This window comes from Macrotis lagotis, chromosome 7, assembly GCF_037893015.1.
Source record: "Macrotis lagotis isolate mMagLag1 chromosome 7, bilby.v1.9.chrom.fasta, whole genome shotgun sequence".
Classification (NCBI taxonomy): Eukaryota; Metazoa; Chordata; class Mammalia; order Peramelemorphia; family Peramelidae; genus Macrotis; species Macrotis lagotis.
Genome location: NC_133664.1, coordinates 56,381,812 through 56,394,580, shown reverse-complemented (window position 1 = coordinate 56,394,580; position 12,769 = coordinate 56,381,812). Strand labels below are relative to the sequence as shown.

Below are 12,769 nucleotides of genomic sequence, written 5' to 3'. Positions count from 1 at the left end.
TTCATTTCACAATATAAAACAGCTTTCTCACCAAACATTGATTTAGTAGAATTTAAATTTGTGGATTTTATAATTTCTTAAAAAAGATGAAATGCAAATTTCCAGGCTCAAAGGGTTGAATAATTTTCTTATTATTAAAGAGAATATTAGTTACAGAGAGAAAACTTTGATCCAGAAATTTCATGTAAAATTTCAGTAGACAAATTACAATTTGGGCATCAGTATTTGCAATTTTCAAGATGAGTATCTCTTCCCCTACTATCTAAAATATGTCAATTCAATAATATGGTCAACTTGGTACTTGTGATGGGGTACCTGGAAGTGTTTTGGATCATTTGGAACTTATACAGCTCTACCCCTCACTAATCTTGGTCAGGTTGCTTCAACTCTCTGGGCCTCAGTTTGTTCATGGTAAAATTATTGGGAAGCACTAGGTAATTTCTGAAGTACTTTTTAGATTTGAACTAAAATAAGCGACAATAACTATCTGCTCATTTCCTGGCTGGAACCAGAGTTGGTCAACTTTGGAATGTATATAAAACTCATTGTGAACTAGTTTGGTAAATTCTTTTATAAAATAGATCAACAGGAGCACAGACATTTAGCTATATTTTTAAAGCAATGATAGAATTTAAAAGGCAAGATCTTAATATTTGATTCAGGCAGTCATATCTTCATCACTAGTTAGTAGTGCCTCCCTATTACTTAACATTGAAGTTTCATCATGTCAAGAATGAAAAGGTTCCAGTAAATGACTTCTCTACAATTCTACAACAGCAAGATGAAGTAAATGAATATTGAGTCAGATCACTGAATTCCAAGTGTGCTCCTTAGAACCCTTGTGAACTTAGGTAAGTCAATGATCCTCTCTGGTACTTAATATTCTTGTCTGACTTAACCACCTCAAGTCTATGATCCTCTGATCCCATGATAATCTCTTGTCTAATGAGTTTTGCCTCTGTTTTATATAATTCTGAAGAATCAAGGAAAAACAGAAGACAAATGCAAATAAATAAGGCATACATTTTTACTTTATGTGTAATTTTTCAGGGACATATCTATTGCTTTCATTTATTGAGTTCCTAGGTCAATAAATGCCTTTCAATGGCAATGTAACTACTTTTATCAGTAGTGTTACTTTGGACAAGTAAAGCTTTTTAAAAAACACACAAAGTCATAATCACAGAACTTAACACCAATACAAAAGTTTTAAAAATAGACCTCATTTGGGCTCTTTATTTCACATCACTTAAAGAGATAGGATGCAGCAAACTTTTAAGTGTTTGTTTCTCACTCACTGACACCTGAGAAAAATATTTTTAAAGTTACTCAGAATAAAAGTTATAAAATTTGCAACACTCATGTTGTTAAAAAACCATGTTTTCTTAGTTGAAAATAAAATTCAAAATTATTTAATTCTAATGAAATGACTGTTGATAATGAAAACTATCCCCCCAAAACCATGCCTGAACTTTTCACATCACCTGAAATCGTCTGAATTGCAATTCTTTCAAGTATTATGATCTGAATTGTTGTCATGAAATATGGTCTAATCATCCTTTTCTCCTGGAGGATTTATTACAGTTTCAAAGTAATTAAACATGCAATTCTGCTAAGAGATCCATAAAATTTATAAGACGTGTGTGTGTGTGTGTGTGTGTGTGTGTGTGTGTGTGTGTGAGAGAGATTTACGTGAGTCTGACAACCTTTCTACTAATTATATTTTAGGGAGAAACCAACAACAATTAAACCGGGTCAATGTAGTAAGTCTAATTTCTGAGTATTTTATACTTACTCTCTTGGAAAAAATCTTGCTAGATTTAGAAAAGGAACAACTATTCCACCAGGGTTGGCAGACAGATACTACTCAAATGAATAATACAATTTTACATGGAAACAATCACTTTGGCTCAAGGTTTGGGAAAGTTTTATCCAAAAAGAGTAATTTATCAAACACAATAATAGATAAATATCCTTATGGTATTGCACTAAATGAGAGCATGTTCATTCTGTTCAATGTTGCCCATGAGATCCTTTGTGTCACTAACTCCTGGAGGGGATCCTGTGTTAAAATAGAGGGTGTTGTCAAAGCTTTGTTCTTGTGGTACTCGGATCTGTCTTTTCTTGTAAAAGAAATATGCAGCACCACTAGCCCCTATCAGAATCAGGAGCACCACAAATACAATGATTCCAGCTGAACTGTGAGATTTGGGAGCTTTTCTAGTCTCTGGTCCATCTGTAAAGAAGCAGGAGTTACCGTAAGAAAAATGACACAAGCAAAGGGGTAAAGAATCTGACTTGGGAAGAAGAGTACAATGGTATTTCATTATAGCGGTGGAATTCATGGCTATTCTCCCACACCACCTTTGTCAAACATAAATGAAAGACAAGTAACAGTCCACATGCCACAGAACAACATGGAAAATGTTAATAATGTCATCTAGTTGTAGGACTATTTTTGTTCCACAGACACTGATTAATTACTTCATTAGCATTTTAAAACTAACATAAGAGTGGAACTTGACAATATCAAAATTATACAGAAATCTTAATCATTTTTGCATTGAAATTTTTGTGATGTCCTTACCTTTTGGTTTTATCATTGACTGAGTAGGCTCAACATCAACAACTTTAAAAAAAAAAGACATTTGTTTAAAGTTTCCATGAGCTCGTATTAATACATATTTATTTGATAATTGTTTTATAAGAGCTAATGACTCCATATTTCGACTACTCTACTATAAATTTGTTCTGTCTGTATTTACCTACCATCTTCCTTTTATTTTCCCCATATCCAAAATCCCATATCCCAAATCAATGAGTTACCTGTACTCATTGAATGTAACATCATATTATTATGGAACTTTTCTATACTAATGATAATAAGTTTGCCTTTATTTAGCACTCAGTAGTTTAAAAAGTACTTTCCTAATAGGAAATATGTATGAAAGAATTTATTATCCCTATTCTATAACAGATGAAGTTGAGGCTTGGAGAGGTTAAAAACTTGTCCAACTACAGTCATACCATTTCCAATAAGTGGCAAAGATCAGACACAAAAACCTCCTAATACATGGATCACTGCATCATGTTCTAAGCTATTATCAGCATCAGATCCCGGATAAATAGGATGTTATGGTCTTGCTTGAGCTATAAACATTCCCAGAATGGTGCTTCCCAACCATTCATGACTTTAGCAGTATGAGAATATATCATCAAAATAAAATTACAAACCTAAATTGTAATATGAACAAAAGACAAATGCTTGCTTCAGGAGATCAACAGACTGAACCCTTTAGGCATGATTATGTTCAACCTTATCCCCAGGGCCATTCTACATTTATAATGTCCCAATGCACCTCCAATATGGTTCAAACTCTACTGGATACTTAGCAATTGCACTTTGCTTCCTTCTACTAGTCCCTGTGTTTTATCTGACTACATGAGTAGTAGAAGCAATATGTTGAGTATCTTAATATTAAAGTGAAAAGAAATACTTACTTTTTTTCATTTTACAAATATATCCTTTGTAGTTAGAGCAGTAAAGGTTATTCCAGAATCCATTTGTAGCATAGAGTTCCACACAGTTTTCATTCTGTTCACTAGAGGGCTCGCCCATCTTCCAGTTGACAAAAGATACTGGTTTGTTGTCAAACCAAAGCCAATTCCCTGATTGTTAGAGGGGAGAGCAAGAGATAATCAGCAATAATCACCCCCCCAATATACTATAATTTAGGTTTGCAATTTTATTTTAATGATATAGTCTCATACTTTCAGAGTTAAGAATGGTTAGGGATGAATTCAACTCAGAAACACACTCCTCCTCAAAGGCTCATGCCTCTGAGGGGTCCTTTCTTCCTTCTGACTGGAAAGTGGAGGGGTGGAGAGCTCCTCCCTGATCATCTTTTACTTAAGAATGGCACCAAGGGAACTTTTATCATTCCTCATCCAGATATTTGTTTGAACATTATCATCTTCAAAAACTCACCACTCCCCTCTATTTCTAATATTTTTCCACCACAAAAAGAATTGCTATAAGTATTTTTTTCATGTGTAGGTCCTTTTCCCTTTTTTAAATAATCTCTTTGAAATACAGAGCTATCAGTTGTATTGTTAGATCAAATGGTGATGTCAACTTGGAAACCACAGTTCCTCAGATCATTTTTTCCACCAGGCTGAATGACTTCATTTTGCCCTTGAGCAGCTAACTTTTCCTGTCTTTCCTCACTTTTTAGCTTCTTTTGATGTATTTTTTTCCACATTAAACAGTGAATTCCTTGAGGTCAAGAACCATCCTATGACTTTCTTTGTATCCCTGGAACTAAGAACAATGACTGGATAGGCACTTAAGAAATGCCTATTGATCTATTGACTCTAACTTTGAGTAATGACAAGGGAAGAATGTTTTAGTCTGGGTAGATAACAGGAAGGTGAATTTAGACACAGAGTTGTCACCTGATACAACTTTCTTTTTTAAAGGTTTTTTTTTCTGAATTACATGTCAAGACAATTTTTAGCATTCATTTTTACAAGGTACTGAGTTCCATATTTTTCTCCCTCCCTCCCTTCTTCCAAAAATATAGGCAATTTGATGTAAACATATATATGCAATCATGTAAAACATGTTTCCATACTGATCATTGTTGTGAAAAATAAAAAGATCAAAAGAAAAAAACATGAAAAAGAATAAGGTGAAAAAAATAATGCTTCAATCTGCATTCAGAGTCCAGTTCCTCATTTGGAAGCATTTTCCTTTGTGAGTCTTTTTTACTTGTCTTGGGTCATTGTGTTGCTGAGAGCTGTCATTCCTAGTTGATCATCATATAATGTTGATGACACTGGGAAAAATCTTTCCTGGTTTTGCTCATTTCACTTTACTTCAATTCATATGTCTTTCCAGGTTTTTCTGAAATCTGTCCATCATTTCTTATTGTACACTAATATTTCATTATATTCATATATAACATATTGTTCTGCTATTCCTCAATTGATAGGCGTCCCTTCAGTTTCCAATATTTTTTCACCAAGAAAAAAGCTACTATAAATATTTTTACACATGTAGATCCTTTACCCTTTTTGTGATATAGATCTAGCGTAGTATTGTTGGATCAAATGGTTTGCCCTTAGGGCATAATTCAAAATTGCTCCCCAGACTGGTTAGATAAATTCTCAACTCCACCAATAATGCATTAGTGTTCCAATTTTCTAGATTCTCTCGAACATTTATCATTTTTCTTTTTTTTATTTTAGCTAATCTTGTATGAGGTGTTACAGAGATGTTTTAATTTACATTTTTCTAACCAAAAGTGATTTAGAGCACTACTTCATATGATTACAGATAGCTTTAATTTCTTCATCTGAAAATTGCTCATTTACTACCTCTGATCATTTATCAAATGAGGAATGGCTAGTAGTCTTATAAATTTGACTCAGTTCTCTATATAGTTGAGAAAAGAGACCTTTATCAGAGACACTTGCTGTAAAGATTGTTTTCCAGGTTTTTGCTTCCCTTTAATCTTGGTTGCATTGATTTTGTTTGTGCAAAAGTTTTTTTTAAATTTAATTTAATCAAAATTGTCTATTTTACATTTCAAAATGCTCTATTTCTCTTGTCTCATCATGAACCTATAACTCTCATAACCTGTCCTCTGAAAATTTAGATGCTATAATACTTCAAAAATGTTTAGTATTGATATTACTTCATTGCCTAAGATGAAATTTTGTTGAAATTTTGTTCTTTTAATTCTTTTAATGTGGTTTATTTTTGCTTTGGTGTTTTCTGAGATCAAGATTACTATCCTTGCTTTGCTTTTTTTTTACTTCAGTTGAAGTATAATGTATTCCGATCCATGTCCTTACCCTTATTCTGTGTATGTCTCTCTACTTCAAGAATGTTTCTTGTAAACAAAATAATGTAGGATTCTGATTTTTGATCCATTCTGCTATCTACTTTTATTTCATGGAACAGTTCATTTTATTCATATTCACATTTTTTATTACTAACTGTGTATTTACCACCATCCTATTTTTCCTCTTTCTTGTCTTCTCTCTTCTTTCACCCTTTCCCTCCTTGACAGTGTTTCACTTCTGTCTACTGCCTCCCCCAATCTGCTCTCCTGTCAGTCTCAGCCCCTATATTCAATCTTCCCCCCCTTCTATTTTCCTGTTACACAAGATAGATTCTAAATTCAACTACTGTATATATTCACTTTTTTGAACCAATTCTGATGAGAGAAGGTTCAAACAAAGCCCATTGCTCACCCTCTCATTTTTTTCTCTTCACTTTAATAGGTTTTTTAATGACTCTACATGTGAATTAATTTACCTCCTTCTACCTCTCCCATCCTTCTGTACCCAAAGTACTCCTTTTACTCATCCCCTTTTAATATGCCATTCCCTCCAATTCACCTTATCCTATTTCCTCTCTCTCTATGTATATTCCTTCTAGCTGAACTATTAGAGGAACAATTTTTAAGAATTTCAAGTATCATCTTCCTATCTAGGAGTGTAAACAGTTTGGCTCCATTGAATCCTTTTTTTCCCATTTCTTCAGTCTTGTTATTGGAGCTCATTTTTTGTTCAATGCTCATCTTCCTCTTATGAACATTTAAAATACTTATATTTCATTGAATGACTATTTTTCCCAGGAAATATTATATGTAATTTTGCCATGACAGTGATTCTTGGTTGTAGTCCTAGCTCTTTTTTCCTTCTGGAATATCATGTTCCATATGCCTCTGATCCTTTAAAATTGCAGTTGCAACATTATATAATTATGTAATACTGATATTTGAATTGTTTCTTTCTAGCCACCAGCAGTATTTTTCCTTTGACCTGATGGTTCTGTAATTAGGCTGTAATATTCCTTGGAGTTTTTACTTTGGTATCTAGGAGTTGATTGGGAAATTCTTTAGATGCCTATTTTGTCCTTTGGATTCAGGATTTCAGGACAATTTTCCTTGACAATTTCTTGAAAATACTGCCCAGGTCCCGTTTTTGAATATGATTTTCAGGTGGATCAGTGATTCTGACATTGTTTCTCCTGGACCTGTTTTCCAGGTCAGTTTTTTTTTTCCATAAGGCAGTTAATATTTTCTTTTATTTTTTCATTTTATTTCTTCATCTCTGCCACTTGACTTCTCTGGTTTCCTTCTAGTCACAATTAAAGACTCACTTGAACCAAATGTTCTTCTTAATTCTTCCTGAACATAGTGCCTTTCCACTGACATTACCCCCAATTTCTTTTCTTTCTATCTTGTTTGCCTGCTGTCTTCCGATTCTACTGTGAGCTCCTTTAGGGAAGGGACATTTTTGCCTTTGTTTATATCTCCAGAATTTAACAAGGTGTTTTGCGTGCAACAATGCTTAACCTCAAAAAAGACATGATACTTACCTTCTATATTTCTATACATTCCTATCCAAAAATTGGTTTTGCTTTTAAGTGGCTCAACCCTGTCTGTCAGAAAGCTAGATTCCACAGCTGTCTCAATGGAAACCAAAGATGCATCTGTAAAGTGGACAAAGGAACAAATATGATTGAGATAAGTGAAACTGGTTGGAGTGACTTATTCTTTATTCCTAATACAGGGGTCTAATGACCAAGGTAACTAAGAAATAGTCCTTGGTTCCTCCTTCCTAGTCACTCAATGACAATATCCTCTTTTTTCCACCTTTTTTTGTGTCATGGACCTTTTTTGGCGGTCCATTTAATCTATGGAACCCTTCTCAGCAAAACATTTTTAGACAAGGCAACAAACATATCTTAAACCTTTAGAATTTACAAATCCATACTCACTGTTCATTCTTCCTTTCAAAGATGATCAATGACATCACAGATTTGTACATGAATTTTATTTAAATGAGGCAGGGGTGCACAATCAGCCTCACTTACTCTAAAGAATCTTCAAAGTTTGGTGGCAAGTCAGTGGCTCAAGGTGCAGTGAATGACCCGAATGAACTTTGGGTGTTCTGCATAGGGTCAACTTCAGTTGTCTTTAAGGCCATTGGAACAAATTGTTCTCATTTACCCATTCCTTCAAGAGAAGTCTTCACACACTTCAGGTAGACATTCTCCAAAATCATTAACAGGTTTGAGATCTGTTACTTACCCTCAACCTGGTTTAGCATATCAAGATAGTTTTACTAGGGTGTGACCAAGAACCTTGGATTCACTTGGTAAGAATAGGGTGAAAATTAGACATCAAAGGTAGATGAACAACCCTGAAAATGACTTGGCAAATCCACACACTAGTGGTGTAAATCCTCCCTAAATACTTTATACATCCTCCTAAATTCCTTAGGATAGTGTTAAAATCCCTCCTCAAGCCTAACCTCTATGAACTCTCTGAACTAATCTCTTAATAAATCACTGCATGAATCTTCAAAGTCAACCAAATTGTTTTAATACTCACTGTGACTCAAACATGGACGAACCTCATTCCTACTTCCATAGAGTTTATATATACAAACCTAAAATCATTTAATCAATCAACAAATATTTATTACTTATTAAAAGTCTACCAGGTGTGAGGCCTTGGCGTATACAAAGAATGAAACAATTCTTATTTTCAAGAAGTTAACATTCTAATTAATGGGATAGAGACTAAATCATAAATAGGATAATATTTTCATTTGACACTGAAGAAAACTGAGACCTAGGGAGATCAAATAACTTTCCTCTTTCAATCACTTAGCTAAAAGATCCAGGTCTCATCTCTAAAGCATACCATTCAGTAATCCATCTAAGGCTACCAATCCTATGTGACTTTTATCCAAATTCCAAAAATTTCCCAGAAAGGGTTCCACAAATACTTTCTGAACATATACTGTGCTGGGGTTTATGGTAAGGGCATTTTCTTTTGAAATGGATGGAGATCAGTGGAGAATGCAAGCTGAACACTAGTTATTTTTGGCTCTTGCTATAGGACTAACCCTAATTTTTTTCCAGGTCATACTTTTCTCTAATGATATCTTTCCACCTTCTTAGAAAGACACAAGAATGAGTTTGTTTCCTAATTATTGCCTGCTCAAGTACAAATAAAGAGTCTCATCAAGAGTAAGTCAATTACTTAGGATGGAACATAGGTTTTAAACAATTAAAGAGCAAATAAGGCATTAATTAAAACTAAATAGAAGTCAAAAGAAAAATCTCTCTTTTATTAATACTTTAGTTCAATAGTGAAATTGGTCACTCAATCCAAATTTGATTGGTTTTCCATATTTAGATAAAAATAGATTTTATCCTATTCATTCCAGTGACAAGTTTTTAATTGATGTTCTACTCATCCATTTTGACTGGTACCCCTAAAAATTAAATCCAATTCTGCAAATAGATTACTGTTCTAATGAATATCCACTATTATTTAAAAAAGAACACTTTATGTTTCCTCAATTAAACCATTCTACTTTTGAAAAACAAAGACTAAAAAAAAATTGGAGACAACATACAACACAACATACATGGATTAAATGCCTTAGCAGTGACAGCAAACTTATTTTTATTTTGTAAAATTTAAATCAAGTGGTTAAACACTACCTGAATTAGAATTTTAAACAAAAAAGTGACAACTTTTAAATATTTTCTTTGACATGTACCACCTATTTCTTAGCCCTTGGCAAGACATTTTCCCCTCTCTGGGATCACAATTTCCCCATCTCTAAAATGAAATGGAATGTTTGGATTTGATGATCTCCAAGTTTCCTTCCAATTTAAAGTCATAAGATCCAATTACAGGTTTGGACAGAAATCTGAATTTCATAATTAAACTAATATGTTAAATGATGAATATACATTAATAAGGTAACAGATTTAGAGTTTAAATTGACTATGGAGGTCATGTAATCCAACTGCCTCAGTTTACAGAGGAAACTGTGATTTACAAAAGGTGATACAAGTGAATGGAAGCAGCATGAAAAATATTTTAGAGAATAAATTTTACATGGTAGTTTATATATTAAAATAATTATGCAAGCAGGTCCTCTGGAAAAGGAAGAGTAAGACAAAAAGAAGAGAGGAGATTTTAAAAAGAGTAAGACCTAGACTGAATGATGAGGATGGAATTTCCCAATTCAGCTGAAGAAGAGGTCAAGACAATCTTTTATTTTAAAGTATTTAAGAAACAATTCTGTTCTATTTTGCTTTTTTGAATTTTGGCACTTTCTTTTCTGTATCATCTACCCTCACTTATGGGTATATGATACAAATGGTTTTCTAATATTGGTTAATCAACTCTTAAATGATGACAAGGGTACTCTCAAGATCTAAAACCATTGAATTTGAAAATATTATGGCAAGTGAGAAAAGAAAGTATCTCTTGATTTAGCTAAAGTATGGTAACTCCTGGTTGGGTAACCCTAGTTGAGTAACCTTAGTTGGGACTTTTGAAAGAGATAAAAAGGGAGGAAGTTTAAAACGCCCTGCTGAGTTCATCTCTACAACTGTTGACACGTTAAAAAAATGGTTTTGTGACTTTGAGAAGCCCAATTTTTTTCCGTATTTCTGGCATTTGTACAAAAATGGTAGCCATACTTTGAAGGAAGCAATGTGGCTTTCTATGCTAAAAGGGATTTATTATAAGGAAGAAAAAAATGAAAATTAGAAAATTCATTATTTGAAGAATTTAAGGGACAGCTGTAACTTTTTGCTCCAATGTGTACAACTATGAACCAGCTCTCAAAACTCATACTTACTCATTCGGCTACATTCCAGCAAAGCATGACCCCAGCTTCTTGTAGAGGAAGATTCAAAATAGTAGCAGTGAGCATGGAAAGGGATCCAAGAGCTTTGTTTTGAATCTGGGCATCTGCCTGGTAATTGTGGAGGCTCTGTGGGGGGCTTTACTGAGAGTTAAGAAGACAATTAAACAAAAAAAATCTCAAGTTCATGCAACAAAAGACAATCCAGGATCAATTTAAGAGGAAAGAAAATCTATTGATGGTCATATGGCTAATCATCAATCATTTGAATTCATCATTATCACTTTTTGAATTTTTATATTTAATCAATTCTATTGATTTTGCATAATCACAAAAAATATGGCTGTGACATCAAGAGGACCTAGAACCTTACAACTCAAAAGGATCTTTAATACAGCATCCTCATTTTCAAGATGAGAAACTTGATGCTTGTGATTGGCCAAGATCACAATGTTTATTATTATCTGAAATAGGATTAGAATCCTGGTCTCTAGAGTGGTTTAGTAGAAAGAACAATTAAATGGGGAATCAGAGGATCTGGTCCTGAATTCTGACCCCACAAAATACTTCTAGTGTGACCCTGGATGGGTTGCCTTCTCACTTTGCTACTTACTTTCCCTATCTAGAAATGAGACCCTTAGCCCCTGAGTGTGTTTCTTTCCCAGATTGATTTTTTTATTATGCAAAAGAAGTTCTCAATCTTTGAGAAATTCTGAGGGTCTTATTCTCTTGGCTTAATTATTTTTTGGGGGGTGGAAGGGACCATTCTTGGCCTCTTATCTCTCTCATCTAACTTTTATGACTGAATGGGCATTGCCTTGTCAAACTATGATCTGGGAAAGACCTAGCTTTTAATAGGTAATCCAGAATCATCTTCAGTTGTCCTGATCCTTATCTAGCCCCTAACCCAGATAGTTCCGAAGAGAAAGTCCAAATGGTGACTTTGTACAGTACTTCCTCAATCAAATCCAATTCACTTGCATGACATAGTATCACCTCCCTAAAGTCATGGTCTTCTTTGAGAATGATGGGCAAATATCGATCATAAATGAGGTTCACATAAGACCTACTATGCTCCCAAATGCCATGTGAAGCAGATTCAAATGCAATTGGGAGATAGTTAACAAAATGAATAAAAATATTATAAAATATAATGTTACATTTTAAAATTAAATTAACATGTATCCCATAGGGATTCTTTTTTGCAGTTTCTATTTGAGTTTAACACTAATGCAACTGATAATCTTTTTAACCCTAACTCTCCAATCTAAAGATCCTTTTGATGACTCTACCTCTTCAGACCAGTGATATTTCCACTAGGCTTGATGGTAGTTGTTCATAATTCAGATATAACATAATCAGACACTTGCACAGCAATATATACATTTAATTCTTAGGCCCTCCAATGAAATTTTGCAAAGATTTTTGCTTTCCAGCTACTGTTCTAAGGCATAGCCTCATCAGATACCCCATGGGCACTCTGGACTTGGGATCCCATAAAGATTTAGTCCTTCCTAGTTGGTGCAAAGTTAGGATTTATTATATTTATCCCTTTACATCTCTGATTTTATAAACAAAGGCCAAAGATACCATTCTAAATTTGAGTGGTTTCCCTAATTCTGAGAAATCTATGAATGGGTTGTGTTCCATTATTTTGTCAAAATTACTCTAGATCCCTGAAAATTAAAGAGATGCTTATTGGAAATGAGATGCTTTAAAGTTTGAATAATTCACTAATAGAAATTCAGAATCTATCAAGTGAGAAGTAGAAATAAAAGCTGGTTCTGTGTCCTCTTTGATATAGGAAACTCTTAGATGGGTGGATTCAATGCAGTTTAGCATGGGACTTTTTGTACAACTCATCCTTCTCAAGAGTTGCCTGGGGCAGCCCAAGTGCCTTGCCCAGGGTCACTGTATTAGCAGAAGGATTTGAATTCAGGTCTCCCTGGCTCCAGGGTTGGTTTTTCTGTTCACCACACTAGAATAGGAAATGCTTCACCCTAATTTCAACACTTTTTGGAACCTGAGGAAAGAATGGATAAAGGATGGTTGATCTAACATCTTTTAATGATAG

The 12,769-nt window shown here is 34.0% G+C and overlaps 1 protein-coding gene across 1 annotated transcript in view; it reads right to left on the bottom strand.

Annotated features, from left to right (window-relative positions):
* Positions 1 to 1,639: 1,639 nt before the first annotated feature.
* The window catches only part of MRC1 (mannose receptor C-type 1), a 121,431-nt gene continuing 110,301 nt past the window's right edge, over positions 1,640 to 12,769 (bottom strand). Inside the window, exons 26-30 of the mRNA XM_074192943.1 lie at positions 10,690 to 10,839; positions 7,394 to 7,507; positions 3,502 to 3,669; positions 2,588 to 2,629; positions 1,640 to 2,236 (exon numbers count right to left, since the gene is read on the bottom strand). Of these exons, the coding sequence (XP_074049044.1) occupies positions 1,989 to 2,236; positions 2,588 to 2,629; positions 3,502 to 3,669; positions 7,394 to 7,507; positions 10,690 to 10,839 (722 nt within the window). The 3' untranslated portion in view covers positions 1,640 to 1,988. The remainder of the gene's footprint in view (positions 2,237 to 2,587; positions 2,630 to 3,501; positions 3,670 to 7,393; positions 7,508 to 10,689; positions 10,840 to 12,769) is intronic.